The 25,656-nt window shown below is 41.8% G+C and overlaps 1 protein-coding gene across 13 annotated transcripts in view; it reads left to right on the top strand.

The window, feature by feature from the left end:
• Nucleotides 1-25,656, top strand: part of DLG2 (discs large MAGUK scaffold protein 2) — a 1,449,547-nt gene that overhangs the window by 1,377,469 nt on the left and 46,422 nt on the right. For all 13 annotated transcript variants that reach the window (XM_043528333.1, XM_043528345.1, XM_043528361.1 and 10 more), the window contains one exon: nt 13,399-13,474. In XM_043528333.1, coding sequence (XP_043384268.1) covers nt 13,399-13,474 — 76 coding nt within the window. The remainder of the gene's footprint in view (nt 1-13,398; nt 13,475-25,656) is intronic.

The following is a 25,656-nucleotide window of genomic DNA, read 5'->3' as shown; positions in this document are numbered from 1 at the left end:
ATCCAGTGAAATCAATGGGAGTCTTTTCATTGACTTCAACTGGCTTTATGTTGAGTAGCCATTTTATAAAATTAAATATTGGTCATTTTATTTAAAAACTGAAAAAAAAATCAGATTGCATTGTGAACCAATCACTAGCCAAATTTCTTCTTGTTGTATACGTGACATTATTTGTGTAAAAAGAAAAGGAGTACTAGTGGCACCTTAGAGACTAACCAATTTATTTGAGCATAAGCTTTCGTGAGCTACAGACTAACACTGCTGCTGTTCTGCAACCTGTCATTATTTGTGTACAAATTGCAATACATGTACCAAAAAAAAGTCACACACACTTAAAATCTAACAGCAACATCTTTCCCACGTGCTAGATGGTGGTATATCAGAGGGGAGGCGATCAGTGGCAGCTATGTGTTGGAGCCTGAGCCATTTTGCTGGCTTGCAGAGTCATATGGTTCCATCGGCTCGGGGAAGAATGTATTCTAGGGGCTGTTTTGTGCAGCCATGTGGAAATCTTATGTATATCTCTTCTCCAGTTTATAAACATTTCAGGCACCCAGGCAGGAAACCATAGAGAAGAGGTGACGAATAACATTTCAGAATCAAATAGCAAATAGTCAAAGACCTACTTAAAGCAAATAGGTTGTGAATAGCCCAAAGACTAAAAAATAGGCATTGGCTCTGGCTACTGTGAACACCAATGTTGGTGCCTTATACTGGCAGTATCTACACTCTAAATCTACATTCACAAACTGTCCAGACATTTGAGGATTTCCACCCTTGCTTTTCAATCCGCACGTGGCTGGACCTTTCCTTTGATGGGGTCTACAAAGTGCAGCTCATTCCTGATGGAATCCTTCTCATTTATCCCTCTCACCTTTAAAAAGCATTTTAAAGTGCCCTGCCCCCAAAAACCAAAACAGTTTCTGTAGACCCATCACAATTGGCCCTATATTTACCAAAGTTCCTTTCAATTCCTCTTTTTCCTTTTTGTGCACTTGGGCCCCCACACTTGGTTTGTATTTTATGAGGGTGGGATATTATTCTGTTATGTACAGCACTCTGAGCACTTTGACCCTTCTGATCATCTAGATTGACCTCCTGTACAATTAATGTGTTAATTATAACTGAAAACAAGAGAAAATAACCTTTACTGTCTTACAGTACTGAAGCCATTGACCTCTTCCATGATAGTTCTTTATTTCACTATGTACTCTGAGAGCAATTAACATAATTAAGTTCTTACTTAGGGAAATGTCTATGAAAATCACCTTCCAAGTGCCTGATTTTACCATTTTTTCCACACTTTTTGGAATGGAACCATTCAAACAGGCACATTAAAGCATGAGCAGATAAGAGAAATTTCCAGTGATAAATCAAGACTCTCTTTTCTTTTCCCTTTTATTTTATAATGGATGTGGTAGACCAGAAAAGGTAGTAATTTATAGCTACCAGGGAATTGCTGCCCATTACTCACTCTGGGATGGTGTGTAGTTTCCAGCCCTTAACTGTCAATCAATTACATGGAGCTTGAAATCAATTTGTCATTAGATTTAATCGTGGTCACTTCCATGTGGATTTGTTATTTTGTTTACAACTGAGAAGCCCTCCTTTAAAAGTGAATTTGGATCCTGTAGCACTGTGTCACAGAGATAGGCAGTTTAATTCTGTATTGAACAAGCAGTGTACCACGGTCCTGGCCCATCTGTGTCCCCGTCATTAAGCGCCTGATCCTGTGAATTCGTTAGAGTTTTTAACTGCCATTGACTTCAGTGGGAATTGGTGTGAGAGTGGTCAATGCCTCGCAGAATTGGGATCTCACTGATCATGGCTTTGGCTTTAGAGGAAGCAGTTCACTCACTTCTAAAGGCAAAACTCTCCTATTTTGGCCAGAGGTCCAAAAATTCTCTTAGCTACCAAGCTCTGGTCACCATGAAGAAGTATGTTTCTAATTACAGTTGTAACGTACCCTCATGTTGGGTGGGTGAGCAGCATGGCCCTCTTGCTGTAAAGTGATGGCACTTTGACACTGATGACATTACGCTTAGCGAAAGAGACCATGAACCAGTTTTTAGCCTGCTGGTGTAACCATCAGACAGAAAATATTATTCTTTAACATGTAAGAATGAAACACTGGGTGCCAACTTGTTGGAATCCGGTTTATAATCTCTCTCACGCAACTATTGCCACAGATTACTTCATTTTACATGGAAGTGGTCATCTTTAGAATTAGATTTAGAAATGCCAGTTGGAATGAATCTTCTACACATCACTGTTTGATAATGAGAACTGCTGCTCACCTTGTGAACTCTCATACTGATGGGATAATCAAAATGGGTACAACTTTCTATTAAGGACAATAGCCATAATTAGAGAAGTATAAAGAAGCCACTCAAATCTGGTGTTTCAAGGAACTCTAATTTACGCTAGATACAGGTCGCTGGAGGTAGGAACACCCCACCTTATGAATGTCAGTCTAAGCTTAGGTACTCTGTGTGCCAATGCATATACACCTGCCCTTATCTTTTCCTGCACTCACTCTCTGAATAAGAGTTGTATGAATTCGGTCTAAGGATCCAAAATGGCAATGAATTGGGTGCCCTTAATTTAATGCAGATCGTTTCATCATTGTCACCAATCCCACTGCTGCTGCCTTTGAAATCAAGGAGAGTTTTGCTTGTTACTTCAAAAGAAGCAGGGTTAATTTACCCTAAAACGGGGATCAGCAGCCTTTGGCACGCGGCCTATCAGGGAAATCTGCTAGCGGGCCGGGACGGTTTGTTTAACTGCAGCGTCCACAGGTTCAGCCGATCGCAGCTCCCACTGACCACGGTTCACCGTTCCAGGCCAATGGGGGCTGCAGGAAGTGGTGTGGGCCGAGAGATGTGAATACTATTTTCAAATACATAGGGGGATGTCTATGCAAATTATATCCATATTTTACAGAACAAATGTTTAAAGTGATATCAGCCTGTCATGCTGTTTACAACTCTACAGAGCTTTCAGGGCACAATTATATTTTTCTCCTTAGATTCTAAAGGGCAAAAGATGAAAAAAGAACACAAAAAAGTCTTTCATAAACATTTTTCAAGGACAAGGAACCAGAGGTTTGCCAATTGCAAAAATCCTTCTGGGTAAAAAGGCATCTTAAATTAGTTATTCTGCCTGACTTGTCATGTTTATCCACTCAACTGGGTTTTACTTATGTTTCTCTTCTAAATTAGCTACCTTTTTAAGAATCCCTCAAGATTTTAATCCCAGAAAGATAAAGCTTTTTAAAATAGCATGGTCTTGTTAGCTTTATCTGAAGTGAGTTACTTGAGCACAGTTGCTAATCTAATGGGAAAAGATAAATATAGACTAAAATTGATATGCATGTGTGTATTCCCCTGTCCTTATTCTTTTGCAAGTAAGAGGAACATCATCACAGTAGGAATAAGGCTGTACTGTGAGTCCAGTAAAGCACTTACCACAAGCTTCATTGAAAGTGGCTTTGCTTTCAGGAGACTTTTTATATAAGATGAACTTTATTAATATTTTTCAATTTAAAATAGGAATTAGCTTTCACAAAGGCCACGAACCACCAAGATAGCTTCATGGGACCATGGCAAGTCAATTATTTTTGTAACAGCTCACAAAGTCTTAAGCTTTAAACAGGTTAAAAGGATTTTTCCTCCCCAATCTTACAATAGCACGTTTCTCCATAATAGTAACTGTATGGCTTTTATCGGACAATAAACAGGTGCTGAGCTACCATCAATTGGCAAAATTCTGATTATGAAGACCTGAATTCTTCAGAGAGAGAACAAGTTTTGTCCTAGTGCATTTACACGTGTTGTTTCCATAAAAAGCCAATTAATGAGTATCCTAATATTGCTCAAAAAACAGTTGGAGAATGGACATTGGTGGTCAAAATCAGACCTTGCATGAATGCTTATAAGAAGCGTGGAAGTCTCTGGGCCAAACTGAGCAGAGATGTAATTGATGGAGAAGTTGTGTACTGAGTGTGGTAAATTGGTCTGAAAACGGGTGGAAATGGTAAAACATGTTTGCCCTAATCTGGCATTCAGTGAGTGGGCAAAACGCATTTGCCAATGTGGAAGATAGTCATTTTCCTGCTTCCTTACCCTCACAGAAGGGTGTAAGATAAAACAAGTTTTGTCAAACACACATTTTATTTTGCACGCTTCTATTTAGTAACTTTTCTTACTACACTTTCTATCATTATGCCCATTCTGCAAACCAGCTGAATGCTAAATCAATACAAATTAATCAACTCCAACCACTTTTACTTGGTTTCACACCCAACATGTGATTTACATCTTCGTTTACATCACAGATGAATATGACTATGAAATTTAAAGCATGTCTTGCCTGTTATTTTACATCTCCAATAAGAAAACTAATCTGTTGTGAGTAATCCATTAACCATCCACTTACAGCATATGAATACATTCTTCTGCTCCTTCTGTATGGCTTAAAAACAGCAAGGTTAGATGCCCAAGTCTAGATTAACGATCCAATTGATTGCTTCAGATGATGCGGAGTGAATGGCAGTGATTCCACCATCACGTGGATTACTTGGGCCATTGATTGACAAGGTGTTCCATAATTTGAAGGCCATTTCCTCAGTCACAAATAGGATTGTATCTCAGACCCCATTTATGGAGAAGGTAGGCACGTCTGCCATGCGATGTGCAGATGCGATTCAAGGTGGGCCATATTTTCTGTGGGATTGTAGAACCACTGAGTTCTTCAGTTGGGTCCTTGATGTGGTGTTTTTTCAGGATGTTGGTGTCCTTCCACCTTGCTCACCATTGATCTTCAGGGAGAAACCCGGAATCTTTGAGCTCTTGCATTGCCAGCCTAAAAGATTTTCTTGATTTGAGTCAGAATCTCAGTATATTATTTAGGTCTTCGTCTATTGGAAGATTCTTGTTCCCTTGAATATGATGGAGCCTCCAAAGAATTATCATATTGGAATGAACTTGGGGTGGGTGGATGTGCACCAGTACGGGAAGCCGTGGTTGTGGCATTTGTTTTATTGTGCCCGTATTGATCTGCATGATGCTCTTAAATTGACAATCAACAAGCGATGTGTGTGAGCTACGTGTTCAGATGGGTGAGCGGTATTTTGCAGTTCAGGAGATAAGAGCTAGTGACAAGGTCTGTAAAATTTTTGCATTGGCTCCCAGGTCATTCCTGCCAGTTTCTGGATGAAATTTACATGTATCTTAATTCTGTCATGAATATTTTTCAGGTGCTGGTCATATTCCATGGTGGGATTGTGTTTTATCTGCAAGCCACAGAAGTCTATGTGCTGTTCCTAACTAGCCATTTGATTGTTTAGATGAAATGCTGACACAATAAGCTGAATGATGTTGGGTTTAGCCATCAGTATAAGAAATATTATTCCATATTAAAATGGTTTTAAGGTTCATCCTTAGTAAGGATTTGTTCTGTGTAGGTAAATCCTGTGCCTGTATGGTCAAAGCAATGTCATCAGCATTAATTTCTGGGATGATGTTCGGGGAAGACCACTGGTGTGGATATTAAACAGGATCGGTGCTAAGACTGATCCTTGTGGTAGGCCATCATTGAGAGTGCATGGCCTGCTGACCTGATCACATAGGAAAACACAAAAGGTTGGTCAGAATGTCTTGGAAGAATTTTATTGTTGCATGGGATAATTTTGCTGGCTTTCAGGAGGAGGTTGTTCCTCCACATCATGTCATAGGCAGCAGATGAGCCTAAGAAAGCTGCCCCAGACTTGAGTTTACACTGGAATCCTGCCTCAGTGTGTGTTGTCAAGGCTCATACTTGGTCAGTGCAGCTATGGCCTGATTGGAAACCCATTTGTTTGTCCAGTAACATTGCTTCTAAAGTTCTACAAGCGGCATAATCCTTGCCAGTAATACATTCATTTGAGGTGAATCTGTGTCTAGTTTCTTTGTGTTTCCAGTTTACCCCAAAGAGTTAGGGTAAATTTTCAAAAGTGCCTATGTCCCATTTTCAGAAGCAATTTAGCTACTAAGGAGTCTAAGTTTTCACTGACAGTCAATAGATTTCAAAATTGTCCTTTTTTATAATTTATTATGAGCATTTTTATGCTCATAATTCATTCAGACACTTTTGAAAATTTTACTTGTAGGCCCCTCTTCATTGGCAAGCACATAGAATCAGCTTCTGCTCTCAGATAGATCAGCGTGAACCTAGATAACTCCACTGTAAGCATTATTCAGGATTTACTCCACTGTGACTGAAGTAGAGTTTGTCTCAGAAGGCCACAAATGCTGGCTCTTCAGATCAAGTAATGCCAAACCACTAAACTACTCATTTTGTTTTATAAATGGAACCCAGAAACCCACTTGTTTGATATTACTGAGATTTAAATGCACTGGATAAAATTTTTAAAAGCTCCTAATTCAGTTAGGAGGCTAAGCCCCATTTTCAAAAGTGACTTGGGAGCCTAAATCTCACTGAAAATCAATGGTGCTAAGTACCCAAGTGTCAGTCACTTTGAAAATGGGAAGTCTGCTTTCGTGACTGAAAAATTTACCTACAGCCTCATTCATAAATAGACCCAAATCTGTTTAAGTCAGTTGGACTGTGTCTAGTTATACCAGGCTAGAAATTGGCCCAAGTGTAGTGATAGTGTAACACCAACAGACCCCGGTCATCAGCGGGCAGGATTGAACCGGGGACCTCTGGAGCATAGTGCAGAAGCCTCTACTGCATGAGCTAAAAGCTAACTGACTGTTAGCTAAGGCTGTAGAGCAGACTCGTTTTAGCTCTCTCTCTAAGTGGTCTCAGTGCCACTAGATGGGACAGAACACCACACCCAGGAGGTGTGTGGGTTACAATAGCAGTCTGTTTCATTAGTGTGGTAATATATAGATCTCACTTCTGTTGAATTTCCATACACATCCAAGTTGCAGGATCCCAGTTTAATAATTGAGAGTAATGAATTCAAGTAGGTGAGATTTTAAAAACCCAAATGTAAATTGTAATTCTTTATCAACCCACTCAGCCTAATCTGGTAGCCCAGATTCCAAAGCCATATATATGCTATTGCTTAGCATTAGCAGGAAATCCCAACTTCTAGTTCTGAGAGGCAAATCTCCTTCCCCTGTCCTTGCTCTGTGTGTTTAAAGCTGTTATCTGCAGAAATCCATAGAGACGTAAGAGGAAAGTGGAGGGATTCATAAAATATGTTTTCTGACTAGTTCTACAAATCAGGCTTTGTGTCTGGAACTAAGCAGAGTGGGAGTGAGTGATATTTGCAAGACTTCAACGGGCCATTCAAGGGGACACAGGACCTGTGGCTACATGGTTGTAGTGGGCCAGAACTCCTACATGTGGAGCATGGAAAGGCAGTGGCCTCTGAGCTGGAGTAGTAGCTGCAGACTGACTGGGCAGCAGTCCCACCTCATGCAAGGTATGGGGGTTGAATAGCCACTACCACACTTAGCTCCATGGACAAAACCCAAGTAATTTGGCTTTGTGCAGAAGAGGTGAATTTAAAGTTTGACACACCATTTTAAATCAACCAGTTGAAAATCAGTTCCTTGTGTATTCACCAGCCAAAACTGGAGTTCAGAGAGTTGTGCTTTCCCTGTTGATGATGATGCTAAAATCTAAAGCAGTGTAAAGAATGTTAGATTCATATATTATTTAGGTGTTTGCAATGTCAACCTTTGCAAGAGAGTCACAAAACACTGATTTCCAATGGTATTTGCAAATAAAAAGGCTTTACATACATATATATATAAATTTATCACATAAAAAAGTTAAAAGGACATTAAAGTTGCAATATCAAGCACTCACAAGTTAGGAAATGCCAAAATTAAAGTTGCGAATAAAACCTTAATTTGGCCTCTTTGTGTGTATACATTATGATTAAGGTTACGATTTAATCATTGGTATTTTTAGTAAAAGTCACAGACAGGTCATGGGCAAGAAATAAAAAATCACGGCCCATGGCCTGTCCATGACATATACCATAAATATCGCTGACTGAATCTTGGGAAGGGGGGGTGCACTGCAGGGGGAGGAGCCTGGGGCACCAGCTGCGGCTGGGGGGAGCCCGCAGCACCAGCTGCCGGGGAGGAGAGAACCCTGGGGGGCCCGCAGCTGCACTGGCTGCTGCCAGGGGTAGCCCCGAGGGGTCAGTGGCCACTTTGGCCAGTGCCCAGTGGGGGAAAGGCCCAGGGGGCCAGCAGCCACCCCAGGACCACTGCTGGGAGCAGCCGAGCTGTGGCTGCTCCCACCACCCGCAAGGCCAGCAGCATCGGCTGCTGCTCAGGCAATCCCCGGGGCCAGCTGCCCAGGACCGCCAGAGCAGTGGCTGGGGCGGCTGCCTGCAGAGCCACCCGAGCGACTGGCTGCAGACCAGCTCCAGCAGCGGCTGGTGTGGCTCTTCCGGGTTCACCTAGAGCAGCTGGCCCCGGGGTCAGGCACACTGGCCGCTGCAGAAGTCACGAAGGTCACAGGAAATCACAGAATCCGTGACTTCCGCGGCCTCCATGACGAACATAGAGCCCTAATTATGATACAGTCTTTAATTACATGATCTGATGCCATTTTTTTCTACAACTCTCCTACTCATTCAGTACACGGGATTAGATGGTGCTTGTTGCACTGGTAGTTACTCAATATTTCTTTGTATCCTTATCATTTGGTGCACTATTATGGCACACCATCCTAATCCTGCACTGAATAAAGAATTATTAATTTCTGCGTGGGCTCTTCTTAGTACGTTTAGAAACATTAATGAATTTATCTTCCTTCACAGCACCCAGTGAGATGAACTGGAATTATTATCTGCATTTTACGCATGAAGAATAGAGGCAGAGAGATTAAAGCCAAAACTGTCAGTGGTGTTAACTAATTTTGGATGCCCAATCTAAGAAATTTAGGGCCTGATTTTTCACTTCTGAGTACTTGTTTTTGCAAATTTAACATTCTTATAAATTAATTTTGTGGGGTGTAACGTTTTTTTAAATACTAAAAATTGAAAAAACAGAAATTCCGTCATGTGGAACCATGCTGACCTCCCACATGTGTCATCATCGGGGTGAGATCTTTAGATCCACTGCACACACTTCTGCCGCCTGAGCTAATGGAGTACGTAACCGGTAGCAGCAGAAAGCACAAAGTATCTTCTGTGTGGATCTGCCACGAGAGGTGAATGCACACACACACTTTGCCAGTGAGTTTCACAGCAAAGGAATCTTGAGCCTTGGGAATAATGGGTTAAATTTCAGGTTCAGTAGGAGAGTGTGCTTTAATAGTTACAGACCCTCTGGCTCTCTCCCCCCGGCCTCTCCCTATCCCCTTCTGATCCTATTCTCCCCCAACTCCTGTCCATTTTCCTTTTCCACTGCTCCTATCCTTCCCCTTCCTTCCATGGCTCCTGCCCTTCCCTCTCCCATCTGCTCCTGCCTCCCCCGCCATTATGACTCATAACCCCTCCCCTGCAGTCCAAGCTCTCTCCCACCCTCTCCCCAGAGTTCCTGCTCCTGCCCCTCCCACGCACACCTGTAGCTCTTAAACCAAACCCTGTTCCTCACCCCTCTGCATTCGTGTCAGGATGGTTCCCCCTCCTCCATGCTGCCTGGGCGCTATCAGAGATAGGATTGCGAGCACAGTCTCTGCTCTCAGTGTAGATGCAGCCTTTGGAGAATTTAGCTGCCAAACTCTAACAAGTCTCTACTGAGTACATGCAAGGTGCAATTCTTCAGAGACTTCAGAGAAATGTGGGCAGATTTGCACAGGAAAAACAAAGGGCACATCCCTCACACCAGGGCAACTCCTCTGCCCAATTTCAGTAAACCCGTCCAAAACAAGGAGGCACAAGTTTCTCACCCAAATGACTGTATGAATTGTTTACAACTGAAACTTAAAAAAATAAAATTGTCCTGAGGTAGACACCTGGGATGAGAAATTTCAGGCTGAAAGGTTAAAATTGGCAAAGTGATGGTGTCTTATAATGGAAAGTGTTGGGCAACTTTAACTTTAAGCACCACTATTTTCACTACTTATAATGTATCATTAGCTTATGAAACACTCAGTTTTCCACGGGCAATATAAGCATTTATAAATGTTCTTAGTGAATGTGCCTGGACTATTAATGGCAATTCACTACATTTATTATTTATATACCTTTCAAGGCAATGTAGATTGTGGCATATATATTTGTCTCCATTGCCTACAAATAGCAGCGTGATGTCTGCATGATTGCTGAGGCATTACATAAACCAGATCTGGTTTTGTGGCTCGTTTTCAAGTTTCTCTGTGCAGTGAATCAGAAATAAAATTCAAAGCAACTACTTTAGAAGGTTAGGAAAGATAGGAATGAGAATTAATATTAACACAGATTGATAATTAGAAAACTGTGTTCAGTTTTGAGCTAGTTATTTTCTCAGCAGACATCCCTCCTATTTAGGAGATTACACAGCCTCAAGTCTTCATTTTTTACCCATTCTGTCATGGGACTTCATCTGTTACTTTAAAATTTAAGGCTGTTTCTTTGGCTTTAATATCACAGATTGAATTTGAAGGACTCATTTCAGCTGTTTCCACTCTACATTTACAGAGAAACATTTATTCCCAAATTCAACTGTAACTATAGTAACCTGCATTTCAGTGTTTTTCAGTAAGAAAAATAAAAGCCCGCTCAGATAGAAGGGAGCATGTTGTGTTATTTATTGAACTATGAAAAGACAAGACTTCATATTTTTTTAAAAAATCAGCCAATTACCATTGCTACTCAAAAACTAGCAGAGCTCTGTATTTAGTCTCAGGAACTAGATGATCTGCGTTTACCTAATCCAGCTTCTTACATGAGAAACTGCACTAGACAAGTGGGGGGGAAAAGGAATATTTAGACCAATCTGATTTATCTAACATTCCTCACTTAATTCCCAACTATTCACTGTCCAGTATAGGTCGGAGGAGGGTAGACTTGTAGGCTAGCTTTGCGATATTGTACTCACCAGATATACTAGAGCAATTAAGAATTTTGAACAGATAAAATTACCTTTTCTATTATAAACAGGTGATCACATTTGTGTGCCTCAACTAGTAAATTCTTCTGATGATTTTGCAAGGCTGATAAATGACATCTTTTACAATAATGCCCATATCAATGAAGATGAGGAAGGATTGTCAGACTCCTCCCTTTTTTCCTGCTTCCTTTGGATTTCTTTTCTGCATTTTTTTTGTTTTGTTTACCTTTATTTCTATCTCTCTCTCTCTCTTGCTTTAGATTATTTTGAATTTCCCATTATTTAAGCATTCTGTACTTGCAGTTCTCAAGAGTGCACTATATAATACATCAGATGCTTATAGTAATGCATATTTAATTACGCACTTTCCAAATTCCTAGAGATTCATATGGTATAGCTTTCATATTATACCATATGCTGTGTGCATTTCATTATGTTAATGCACTTTAAATTTTAATCACACTTCCTTTAAAAATATTGTTAGTCCACTCAATGGTAGAAAACAAGGGCCTAGACTCAGAGTTTAAGGCCAAGGGGGACCATTAGATCATCTTCTCTGACCTACTGTATATCACAGGCCACTAAAATTTCACCCAGTTAAACCCTTACTGGGTTTACAGTAACTTGTGCTTGGCTAAAGCATAACTTTCCAAAAAGGCATCTAGTCTTGATACGAAGGTATCAAGAGATGGAGAATCCACCACTTTCTGTAGTTTGTTCCAGTGGTTAATCAAATTCACCGTTAAAAATATGTGCCTAAATTTCCTATTTGAATTTATTTGACTTCAGCTTCCAACTATGAAGGGGGATTTATGCCTTTTTCTGCTAGATTAAAGAGCCCTTTAGTAACTGGTATTTTCTCCCTGTGAAGGTACTTAAACACTGTAATCAAGTCATCTCTCAATCTCCTTCTTTGATAAACTAAATACATTGAGCTCTTGCTGTAAGGCATCTTCTCCAGCCTTCAAACCATTTTTTGTGGCCTTTTCTTTACCCTCTCCAGTTTCTCAGCATCCTTTTTAAACCAAACCTGTGTATAGTATTCTAATATCTGCATCACCAGTACCTTGCTTCATAGGCGCCAACTTTCCAATGTGCCAGGGGATGGTCCCCCTGGCTCCAATCCAGGCCGCGCCCCACTCCACCTCTTCCCCGAAGACCTCACCCTGCTTCTTCCTGCCCCACCCTGCCTCTTCCCACCCTGTTCTGCCCCCTCCCCTAGCACACCACACCCTCGTTTCTCCCCCCTCCCGCCCCCACACCTCCTGCATACCGCAGAATAGTTGATCTGCGGCAAGTGGGAGGCACTGGGAGAGAGGGGAGGCGCTGATAAGGGGGTTGCCGGTGGATGCTCAGCAACCACCATTTTTTTCCAGGGGTGCTGAAGCACCCCTCAGTGTCAGGGCCTATGCCATGCTTAGCCATCTGCCAAATCCACTGCCATCCCAGATTATCAAATCCCACAATATCCCCTGATATTTGTTTTCAGTAATCGAATACTTTAGCCAACGCTGAATCAAACAGGAGAAAAAGTGCATTTTTCACATCCCTCATCTGCTTGTGCTTAATCATGTTTGTGGAGGACAGTGGTTTATAAGGTATATGCAAGTCCAATTTGTAATGTGTTTGAGTGGCTATGTCCATCTCTGTCCTGCCTCCAAGCATCATAAGTCTCCACAGAAATACCATTTGAGGTGAGCCTATACATATGTAAAGTAATTTAAAGGCCTCGAGCAAAACTTCTCTACACTTGAAAAGGTGTATAATTTAAGATACAGCATCCCTACATATTTCAGATGAGAATTTTTAAAGCTAACATTTCAACTAGTTTTGAAAACAGTAAATTCATGCCTAAGTATATTGAATACTATTTTCCAAAGGTACAATTTTCAAAAGCACTCAAGTGATTTAGGAGTTTATATCCCATTTTCAAAAATAACTTTGGCACTTAGAGCCAGATTTTTAAGGTAATTTACACCTGTAACTCCCACTGAAAAATCTGGCCCTTAGTCAGTGGGATTTAGACATATAAGTGCCTAACTCACTTTTGAAAATAGGACTTAGATACTTCTGAAAACTATACCCAACATCTATTTGTTTTGGGAAGCAACATTGTTTCAATGATTAAAAGAGGGTACTAGGAGTCAGGACTCCTGGGATCTAGTCGCATATCTGCCACTGAATTGTTGTGTGACTTTGGGAAGCCACTTGACACTTTGTGTTTCTTAGTTTACCCATTTATAAAACAGGAATAATAATAATTACTTATTTTACAGGGGTGCTGTAAGACTTAGTGTCTAGAGAGTGCTTTGAAATCCTTGGGTGAAAGTTACTATATAAATACAAAATATAATCCTGATGCAATGATTTATTTTTCTTCAATTTTCTTCAGAGTTGAAAGAAAGGAGCGTGCACGTTTGAAGACTGTGAAGTTTAATGCGAAACCTGGTGTGATTGATGCAAAAGGGGTATGTAAAAAAGAAACATATTAAAAGATGCCAGAATGTCTCTGTTGTCAAAGAGTTAAATGAAATTGCTATGTCTGTTTTAAAATTGAGCATATTATGGCAACACAAGAAAGAGAAGGAGATTGTTTTAACTAAGGTTTGGAGTATGGTGAAAAGTGTAAAGTATGACATGATCTGCTAAATAATTAATATCCTCTTGTACTATAGTACTAATAGACATTGCCTCCTAACAGGGAGATAATAAGAAAAGAAATAGCATTCTTTGTTATTGATGGGACTTAGTTAAGTATTTGGCTTGGGAAAGGAAAACTTTCAAAATTCATTGACACGTATGTTTGTTTAATGACATACAGAGAGAGAGAGAGACAAAAAGAAAGAGAGAGAGAGATGAATCCCCTTACTTCAAAAGTTGTTAAAACTAATAGCAAAGTTGAAAGTATCAGTCAGAGAAGTAAAATTTATGTTTCTAATTTAATACTTTAATGGTTGTGACAGACATTGAACAGAGACTTGTACCACAGTAAGCACAAAGGGTCAGCCAGCCCAGAATGTAATTTTGAACTTGTTTGTTCACTAGCAAAATATTTCCAGAAGGGATGATTCTAACTGGTTAAAACTTTTTTTGTTTAAATTCCCCTTCAATTGGCATATTAATACAGAAGAATCTCACTGTTCTAGAAGTCCAAAGCATGTTCTGCCATATCTTAAGTTGATGTAATATGACATTTTGAAGAATGCTAGGTAGTGGTTAGTCTAATATTCTGGATGGCAAGAGTTGTAGAAAGAGTGTAGTCATATAAAAAAGTACAATAATCATACACATCCAATTATATTTTCCCACTGAGACATTTTTCACATTTACAGCATTAGGTGAACACATTACAGATGCTATTCTACCAGTCTTTACTTGTGCAGATAGTCCAAATGACTTAAATGGGACGACACTTACAAGTAAGGGCTTTGGCAATCCACAAAGGATGGGAGTTTCAGAACCATCAGCATAAAACTCCCATAGGCTTCTCAATAGAAGAAGAGTTGGCCCAACATGGCACATTTTTGAAAATCCCACTTCTTAGTCTTGCTGTGCCACAGTTCCCCGTCAATGGAAACTGGAATGATAACACTTCCTTTCTCCCAGTCTTCATCTGTCTTGTCCATGTAGACTGTAACCTCTTCAGAGAGGGGAGTGTGTTTTGTTATGGGCATGTCCAGAACCTAGCATAATGGAGTCCCAGTTTCAGTGGGAAATCCAGGTGCTAACATAATACACATAATATTTCTTTTGCAAAATTCTTAAGAAAAAAAAATCACTCTTGCAAATAGCACTTTCTGTCTCCTCTGTGTGGACCAGATTCTGATCTCAGTGCAAATTAAGAACAACTGCATTGACTTAAATAGAATTTTTCCAGATTTACACCAACATACCTGGGATCAGAATCAGGCTCTATGTACATTATTTCTGTATGCAAGCGACATAATCGATATGACCTCCTGCAAAGTCAAAACAAAATTTTTCATTTGAAATAACAATTCTTCTGGAACCTTGTCAATTTTTAACAGGTTCTGTATCGTCAGTCAGATCACTTCTTAAAATGTACATTTCCTGTATACTGTCAAAACCTTGCGGGAATAATTCATTCATGTTACTAATGGTCCTTACCAGACCCTGGTGAGAATTTAATCATCCCATAATTTCCTACAATGTTCTTCTATCTTTGCCATCAATGTAACATTAATCTCCCAGCCACTCATTCCATTACTTGTTGCAACATTTAGGAAATTGCATAATTACAGAATCACGCTGTTCAAACCTTTGGAAATTTATTTTAGTTTGTTAGTCAGCGCTAAAATCTGTTTTTCCCTTCTTAAAAAAACCTATTTAGGTACAAGCAGTGTATGAAACATTAAAATATTTTATGTGGGGCAAAAATTCATCTTAATCCTAAATGACATTAATAATGGGAATAATATAAATCCAATTAGTGATGCTAAGCCCTAGGTAATATGAAGTGATTACATATAGTAATCACTTGGCCCTTGGCCATTATCTTTGAAAACTCGTGGCGAACGGGGGAAGTCCCGGATGACTGGAAAAAGGCTAATGTAGTGCCAATCTTTAAAAAAGGGAAGAAGGAGGATCCTGGGAACTACAGGCCAGTCAGCCTCACCTCAGTCCCTGGAAAAATCATGGAGCAGGTCCTCAAAGAATCAATCCTGAAGCACTTACATGAGAGGAAAGTGATCAGGAACAGTCAGCATGGATTCACCAAGGGAAGGTCATGCCTGACTAATCTAATCGCCTTTTATGATGAGATTACTGGTTCTGTGGATGAAGGGAAAGCAGTGGATGTATTGTTTCTTGACTTTAGCAAAGCTTTTGACACGGTCTCCCACAGTATTCTTGTCAGCAAGTTAAGGAAGTATGGGCTGGATGAATGCACTATAAGGTGGGTAGAAAGCTGGCTAGATTGTCGGGCTCAACGGGTAGTGATCAATGGCTCCATGTCTAGTTGGCAGCCGGTGTCAAGTGGAGTGCCCCAGGGGTCGGTCCTGGGGCCGGTTTTGTTCAATATCTTCATAAATGATCTGGAGGATGGTGTGGATTGCACTCTCAGCAAATTTGCGGATGATACTAAACTGGGAGGAGTGGTAGATACGCTGGAGGGGAGGGATAGGATACAGAAGGACCTAGACAAATTGGAGGATTGGGCCAAAAGAAATCTGATGAGGTTCAATAAGGATAAGTGCAGGGTCCTGCACTTAGGACGGAAGAATCCAATGCACCGCTACAGACTAGGGACCGAATGGCTAGGCAGCAGTTCTGCGGAAAAGGACCTAGGGGTGACAGTGGACGAGAAGCTGGATATGAGTCAGCAGTGTGCCCTTGTTGCCAAGAAGGCCAATGGCATTTTGGGATGTATAAGTAGGGGCATAGCGAGCAGATCGAGGGACGTGATCGTTCCCCTCTATTCGGCACTGGTGAGGCCTCATCTGGAGTACTGTGTCCAATTTTGGGCCCCACACTACAAGAAGGATGTGGATAAATTGGAGAGAGTCCAGCGAAGGGCAACAAAAATGATTAGGGGTCTAGAGCACATGACTTATGAGGAGAGGCTGAGGGAGCTGGGATTGTTTAGTCTGCAGAAGAGAAGAATGAGGGGGGATTTGATAGCTGCTTTCAACTACCTGAAAGGGGGTTCCAAAGAGGATGGCTCTAGACTGTTCTCAATGGTAGCAGATGACAGAACGAGGAGTAATGGTCTCAAGTTGCAATGGGGGAGGTTTAGATTGGATATTAGGAAAAACTTTTTCACTAAGAGGGTGGTGAAACACTGGAATGCGTTACCTAGGGAGGTGGTAGAATCTCCTTCCTTAGAGGTTTTTAAGGTCAGGCTTGACAAAGCCCTGGCTGGGATGATTTAACTGGGACTTGGTCCTGCTTCGAGCAGGGGGTTGGACTAGATGACCTTCTGGGGTCCCTTCCAACCCTGATATTCTATGATTCTATGATAGTGGTATAAATAGCAAGTGTAATTTCATCGAACAGGAATAAACCTTGAAGTTATTGGCTGAGCTTTCTACTAAAACTGTTAGTTTGATGCATTTAATTGTTATAATAATACAACTATTCACACATCTCTGCTCCTTCCAATTTTGGCTTTGATAGTCATTATTGTACATGGTTTTAATAGCAAAGTAAATGGTCACTCCCTCTGGTCCATTACAGCTTCTTTGCACTGATACAGCAAAGTATAAAGCACGCTAAAGCTGGCTTAACTACCTACTATGTAGAAAAATCCCCAGGTCGTATCAAGCTGCCATAACGGCTCAGACTCTGCCTCCCTCTACCCTCAGGCATAGGGGGCATGGCCAATGGTAAGGTAACACAGCCAGGATGTCCCTATGCCTCAGCCATCTCTGACTATCAAAACAGCCCCTTGGGGTCATTGGCAGCTAGCATAAAATAGAGCATAGAATCATAGAATCATAGAATCATAGAATATCAGGGTTGGAAGGGACCCCAGAAGGTCATCTAGTCCAACCCCCTGCTCAAAGCAGGACCAAGTCCCAGTTAAATCATCCCAGCCAGGGCTTTGTCAAGCCTGACCTTAAAAACCTCTAAGGAAGGAGATTCTACCACCTCCCTAGGTAACGCATTCCAGTGTTTCACCACCCTCTTAGTGAAAAAGTTTTTCCTAATATCCAATCTAAACCTCCCCCATTGCAACGTGAGACCATTACTCCTCGTTCTGTCATCTGCTACCATTGAGAACAGTCTAGAGCCATCCTCTTTGGAACCCCCTTTCAGGTAGTTGAAAGCAGCTATCAAATCCCCCCTCATTCTTCTCTTCTGCAGACTAAACAATCCCAGCTCCCTCAGCCTCTCCTCATAAGTCATGTGCTCTAGACCCCTAATCATTTTTGTTGCCCTTCGCTGGACTCTCTCCAATTTATCCACATCCTTCTTGTAGTGTGGGGCCCAAAACTGGACACAGTACTCCAGATGAGGCCTCACCAGTGTCGAATAGAGGGGAACGATCACGTCCCTCGATCTGCTCGCTATGCCCCTACTTATACATCCCAAAATGCCATTGGCCTTCTTGGCAACAAGGGCACACTGCTGACTCATATCCAGCTTCTCATCCACTGTCACCCCTAGGTCCTTTTCCGCAGAACTGCTGCCTAGCCATTCGGTCCCTAGTCTGTAGCGGTGCATTGGATTCTTCCGTCCTAAGTGCAGGACCCTGCACTTATCCTTATTGAACCTCATCAGATTTCTTTTGGCCCAATCCTCCAATTTGTCTAGGTCCTTCTGTATCCTATCCCTCCCCTCCAGCGTATCTACCACTCCTCCCAGTTTAGTATCATCCGCAAATTTGCTGAGAGTGCAATCCACACCATCCTCCAGATCATTTATGAAGATATTGAACAAAACCGGCCCCAGGACCGACCCCTGGGGCACTCCACTTGACACCGGCTGCCAACTAGACATGGAGCCATTGATCACTACCCGTTGAGCCCGACAATCTAGCCAGCTTTCTACCCACCTTATAGTGCATTCATCCAGCCCATACTTCCTTAACTTGCTGACAAGAATGCTGTGGGAGACCGTGTCAAAAGCTTTGCTAAAGTCAAGAAACAATACATCCACTGCTTTCCCTTCATCCACAGAACCAGTAATCTCATCATAAAAGGCGATTAGATTAGTCAGGCATGACCTTCCCTTGGTGAATCCATGCTGACTGTTCCTGATCACTTTCCTCTCCTCTAAGTGCTTCAGGATTGATTCTTTGAGGACCTGCTCCATGGTTTTTCCAGGGACTGAGGTGAGGCTGACTGGCCTGTAGTTCCCAGGATCCTCCTTCTTCCCTTTTTTAAAGATGGGCACTACATTAGCCTTTTTCCAGTCATCCGGGACTTCCCCCGTTCGCCACGAGTTTTCAAAGATAATGGCCAAGGGCTCTGCGATCACAGCCGCCAATTCCTTCAGCACTCTCGGATGCAATTCGTCCGGCCCCATGGACTTGTGCACGTCCAGCTTTTCTAAATAGTCCCTAACCACCTCTATCTCTACAGAGGGCTGGCCATCTCTTCCCCATTTTGTGATGCCCAGCACAGCAGTCTGGGAGCTGACCTTGTTAGTGAAAACAGAGGCAAAAAAAGCATTGAGTACATTAGCTTTTTCCTCATCCTCTGTCACTAGGTTGCCTCCCTCATTCAGTAAGGGGCCCACACTTTCCTTGGCTTTCTTCTTGTTGCCAACATACCTGAAGAAACCCTTCTTGTTACTCTTGACATCTCTTGCTAGCTGCAGCTCCAGGTGCGATTTGGCCCTCCTGATATCTTTCCTACATGCCCGAGCAATATTTTTATACTCTTCCCTGGTCATATGTCCAACCTTCCACTTCTTGTAAGCTTCTTTTTTATGTTTAAGATCCGCTAGGATTTCACCATTAAGCCAAGCCGGTCGCCTGCCATATTTACTATTCTTTCGACTCATCGGGATGGTTTGTCCCTGTAACCTCAACAGGGATTCCTTGAAATACAGCCAGCTCTCCTGAACTCCCTTCCCCTTCATGTTAGTCCCCCAGGGGATCCTGGCCATCTGTTCCCTGAGGGAGTCAAAGTCTGCTTTCCTGAAGTCCAGGGTCCGTATCCTGCTGCTTACCTTTCTTCCCTGCGTCAGGATCCTGAACTCAACCAACTCATGGTCATCCCATGGTCATCCCCAAGGTTGCTCTAGTTTATGGCATGTACTGGAAATGGAGTTAGAGGGCCCCCAGAATTGGGAAGCACAAAAGTGATTTAAAAGTCATCTTTGAACTGAGGCCTGAACTTCCCCATTATTCTGATAGAAGGGTAGTATGTCAGTAATATCGAGTAACGTCATATTTGCCAAGTTGCTTATTCAGCACTTAGAAACTTCACCTACTGTAGGCTTCAAACTTAATAAAATAAATTTTCCCTTTCTAAATTTAAGGCATACAGTAGTTGATGCTTGTAAGATTTTCAGTGAGAATCATCAGCACTGGAGGATGGAAAAATCACAGAAGTGAAAAGAAACTAGACTATAATCTGCTTTACTCTTAACTGCAGTAATTGCAGCCAGTCTTTTAGCAGACAAAAATAGCATCTTTCTTGCATCCCTCCCGGCCCCCAATCATATATTGTTTCTTGAATGTGGGCTGGAGGCTTTTTTTATGACAGATCTTGTAACTCTTTTGAAAAGAGTTTTACAACAGCTTACTTTGAGTTTCTAATATTCATGAAGTTTGCTTGTTTCCATCAAATTGTTCAAGTATCTGAAAGCATAAGATGGAGTATGCCCTTCATAATGTGCAAATAGTTATTTTCTATTTCTGTTGGAGCCCTACTTTGTCAGTGCTTTTCAACTCTACATTCACTTTAAAAAACAAAATCCATTATCCACTAGTGTGACCAGGATCCCAGGGCGGCCGCACTGAGATTGCTCAATCAGGACAAACAGCAAAGAATGGGGCAGACAATCCCCAAAACTGGTGGTTATTCTTATACTTAGATTCACCAAGCCAGCAACAAAACGGCTTCTACAACTAGTTACTACTGGTTACCCAGAAGCCAAAAACACATCTCCCTTAAAACAATCCAGCCTGGGGCTCCTACCTAGACAGCCAAGTCAGACATGATGAAGATTACTGAAATCTTGTTCATCCTATGAAAAGTTCTACCAATCCCAAAGGATCAGACACATTACCCACCAAGTCAATGAATATTTCAGATCTTACCCAAATAAACATTGACAGCCAATTCTTATTAACTAAATTAAACATATTAAAAAAGAAAAGACAGTATAGGTTAAAAGATCATTATACATACAGACATGAATAAAATTCTTAGATCAATTTCACAGTAGAGATGGTGAGCTTTACTGTTGCCAAGAGTTCTTTCAGAATTAGTTCCATGGGTTACTGTCTAATGTCCAATATCAGGGTGATCCAGACTGGAGCTGGAGACCTCAGTCTTGTGACTCAAACTTCCCTGATGAAGCTTAAGCTGATCTTAGATACAGGATCAGGGCCCTAGAGTTCTTTTTATAATTCTCTGGCAGCCTCTTGACAGCAGGTGTTTCTTGGGTGAAGTATTGTGGCTTTGAAGTAAGACCTATTTCCTAAGTGTCCCCAGTACTTTGCTACATGGATTAGCATAAGGCAACTGCCCATCTCCCACCATTTACAGGTAGTTTACTACATACTTCAAAGAAAAATAAAGACAATGATATAACTACATTCACAGTTCATCTAAATGTTAACATCTCCCTTTGATCTCTAAATTAACAGAATACAGTGACAGACAGGAAACATTTGGTTACGTTGTCAACCTCTAAAAATATATATGTAAACACACTAAAACATACAATCATTATCTACAATATTACACAGGTAGCTGGGCCTTTATCTGCCAGTTGGTTCAAAATGATTGGGTTTCACCATTGAAGACCTAGCTATATTTCTATAAAGAGGTGGTGATCTGAGCTCAGTCCCTGGTGTAGAGTTGTCCTTAGTATAAACTTGTCAGGGTTCCCTTCCCACTCTGAACTTTAGGGTACAGATGTGGGGACCCACATGAAAGACCCCCTAATTTCTACCAGCTTAGGTGAAAAACTCCTCAGGCACAAATTCTCCCTTGTACCTTGGGTTTAAGTAATGCTGCCACCACCAACTGATTTAACAAAGAACCAGGAAAAAGGACCACTTGGAGTTCCTCTTCAATCCCCCCAAGCCCTTACACCCCCTTTCCTGGGGAGGCTTGAGAATAATATCCTAACCAGTTGGTTACAAAATGATCAAAGACCCAAACCCCTGGGTCTTAGAACAATGGAAAAATCAGTCAGGTTCTTAAAAGAAGGATTTTATTTAAAGAAAAGGTAAAAGAATCACCTCTGTAAAATCAGGATGGTAAATACTTTACAGGGTAATCAGATTCAAAACACAGAGGATTCCCTCTAGGCAAAACTTTAAAGTTACAAAAAAAACAGGATAAACCTCCCTCTAGCAAAGGGAAAATTCATAAGTTGAAAACAAAAGGTAATCTAACGCGCCCTGCCTTATTTACTTACTCTTTTTGTAATATCAGAGACTTGTACAAGATGGTTTATAGGAGAAGGAGTTTTTTTGACCTGATGCTTCTCTGCTTTCCACAGAGAACACACCACAAAGCCTTTCCCTCCCCCGCCCCCCCAAGATTTGAAAGTATCTTCTTTCCCCTTTGGTCGGGTGCCAACCAGGTTATTTGAGCTTCTTAATTCCTCACAGGTAGGGAGGAATTCTAGGCTACCCTTAGCTGTATGGTTATGACAAAGCTAGAGGTGGGAAACACCTGTTAGGTCATCTAGTCCATTCCTCCACCGGTGCACAATTTTTTCCAAGCATATGTTTGTTAGTGTTTTGATCAGTGTAATTTTAAATGTTAAAAGTCTGAGGCTTCCATCATTTCCATTAGGAGGCTGTTCCTTAGCCTCATACAGGTAGATACACCAAAGCGCCTAATTATCACTCTTAGGGTGACCGGACAGGAAATGTGAAAAATTGGGATGGGGGTGGGGGGTAATAGGAGCTGTATAAGAAAAAGACCCAAAAATCGGGACTGTCCCTATAAAATCGGGACATCTGGTCACCCTAATCACTCTACATGTTTAAGTCCAACAATTAGGTGCCACTGAGATCCTCAAGACCCATACTCAGCCTCACCAGGTGCCAAAATAGCCACCATTAAAGTCCCCTATGCGCGTACGTTTCTGACAATGAGCATGTGAACTGCTGTCTCGGTGCCCAGGTGACTACTGTCTCATGCACAAGCCCCAGCGGGATCCTCAGACGAGGCATTCCCCCACCTATCTTGCCTGTGGGAACCCAGTCTGGCATGTGTTCTCAGGGCATAGCTGAACCCACACAAAACAGGTAGTGATGGTGAAGTTGTTTCACTTTTTATAAATTATTAAGTATGCATTGGTGCCAAAGAACTGGAACCTGGGTCTCCTACTTCCCAAGTGAGGGTCCTAAGCCCTGGGCTATACAGTCATTCTCACTTGCTGAGCAGTGGATATTTAGTTATTTATAAAAATAACTGCTTCAACAGGAGCGAGAGTATTCTGCCCCAGAATGCCCCATAGTCCAAAGGTTAGCACATTAGCCTGGTGAAATCCAAGTTCAAATCCCTTCTTCACCTTAATCAGAGGGGGGAAGTGAATCCTCATCTCCTATATCCAGGTAGGTGCTCTAACCACTGGGCTAAAACCTATTAAGGGGGGTATAGCACCATTATTCCATGGATTAGCATAAGGCAACTGCCCATCTCCCACCATTTACAGGTAGCTGACTACATACTTCAAAGAAAAATAAAGACAATGATATTACTACATTGTCTGCTCTGGTGGGGGGATTTTTTGGAGGGGAAAAAAGCATTCGGCACCTACTCCAGGAGAGGGTTTCAAGCAGAAATAGGCGCTTCCTTCCAGCCCAGACTTAGGCACCTAACGTGCCTGGGCCCTTTTGAAGGGTGGGGTTTAGGATCCACCCCTCTCCTCAGCATTTCCTATTGGCTAGCTTCGGCAGCTCCCTGTTCAGCATGCTGGCTTTTGTGGATCCCATTCTTAGATGCCTCTCTCTCCCCATGCATTTTACAAGGAGCCTAGGGCTGTATATTCCACCGGGTGGCAAAGCATCTCAGCGTTAGGTGCTGCAGGGCGATGCTGTGCCTGAAGTCCCTTTGTGTATCTAGCCCATAGTCAGGAAGCTTTTCCTAATATTCAGCATAATTTTTTTCTTGTCTTTATTTTAGTCCATTACCCTATTTATACCCCACATCAATCTGTGGGTTTTTAAAGCACATTTTGGATGGGATTTTCAAAAGTTCTCTGCATTGGCCTAACTCTTCTCCCATTACAGTCAATGGGAGCTGGACTGTTGACTTCAGTAAGAGCAGATTTAGGCCAATATTCTGAACACAGTTGAAAATCCTATTCCCAGTGGGTTTGTTAGTCATAAGTTAGCCAAACAAATTCACATTTCTCTCTTAGACCCAATTATGCAACCCTGGCTGTCTTGGGTGAGCATTTTCATGATTAGCTTGTGAGACAGTTTGCCTCAATAAGTGCTATAGTAGGATGCCCACCATTTTGGTCACTGCACCGGGATTGAACTGGGGCCCTCCACAGCTAAAAGCACAAGCTACAGAGCCAGGGCTCTCTAGCCAGGTCTGTAACAGACTGGGTCCTGGTCTACACTACAGGGTTAGGCTGATGTAAGGCAGCTTATGTCAACCTAACTCTGTAAGTGTCTACACTAAAATGTAGCTCCCACCGATGTAATTCACCCACGACACCAACTTAATAACTCCACCTCCGCGAGAGGCGTAGCACTAAGTCGATGTAATTAGGTCGACAGTGTCAATGTAGCACTGCATTGCTTACATCAACTGTTGCTGTCTTCAGAAGCCATCCCACAATGCCCCACACTGACAGGTAAATGGGTGCAAGCGTTACTGGTGAGGACACACACCACTGATACAAGGAGCATAGTGTGAACATGCAAAAGTGATTCAATTACTGCAGTGGCTGTATGGTGATGTAACTTAGGTCAACTTAATTTTGTCACGTTGACTTTTCCTCTGCAAATCAAGCACTAAGGGGGACCTATAACACACACGCACACATACAGGATTACACTAATGCAAGTGAGTAAGAATTGCACGTGACAGCCCTTGATCTTTCTTTGTACGCCAATCCCTTCTATTGCCATTAATTTTGTTGCATTTCTCTGAATTCCCTCCGGTTAATTTCCTTCTGATAATGAGGCAGTGGGTACCAGCTGTGGATTAACAGTCCAAGGTGTGTGTGTGTGTGTGTGTGTGTGTCAGATACAGTACTTTTTTCCCCTTCTTCCAAATTTGGTATTAAGAGACTAGCAATAGGTGTTTAGTGAGGGATAATGGAAGTGTCGAACATTAAAATGTGTAGGATTACACGTGGGATGAATTACTAAGTAGAACAGAGGTCGAAAACAAATTAAACAAAGTGAATCTGCCCACAAGGGCCAGGTGTAGGAGATTTAGTGAAGGTGGTGTAGGCACTGACACTGAAGTAAACATCTTTGTTCCCTTTCTCAGTCAGACTTCTCCCCCATGCCCTAACTCCAGGGACTTTGCTCTGCTCTGCAGCGATCTTCCAGGTCTGTTTTTCTCCTAGCGACTGGGAGTGGCTACCTGTGTAATATTGTGCTGAGAACTCTGAGCACTGTCCTTAGAATGAGTACTAAATCTTGCAATAAATTGGAGCATCAGTTTGTATTCTGGCTGCTGTCATAGAAAAAGGAGACTCTTGTGGTTGTACTCCCCAGGAAAGGGAAACCATTGTGTCTAGGAGCAATCTTCCTGCCTCTTTGCGGGTACCTAATCTGCCACAAGTATAGTATCAGAAAGACAAGGTGGGTGACGAGGAATATTTTAGAAATGAGCCTGAGTAAAAAGCTTGAATATGGATCCAGATCCCAAGTTTGGGGACACTTTAATATGAGGTTTTGATTTAGGCTTATCTCACCTCAAACAGTAGTGGATATTTTAGATACAATCACCGAAATATTATCATTGCAAAGTATGTTCTTCCACAGTAATTTACAAGTGAACTTTGGTATATAAATAGAACAAGC

Source organism: Chelonia mydas, chromosome 1 (assembly GCF_015237465.2).
Source record: "Chelonia mydas isolate rCheMyd1 chromosome 1, rCheMyd1.pri.v2, whole genome shotgun sequence".
Lineage (NCBI taxonomy): Eukaryota > Metazoa > Chordata > Testudines > Cheloniidae > Chelonia > Chelonia mydas.
Note: the sequence above shows the minus strand (reverse complement) of the source record. Positions and strands in the feature narration are given on the sequence as shown.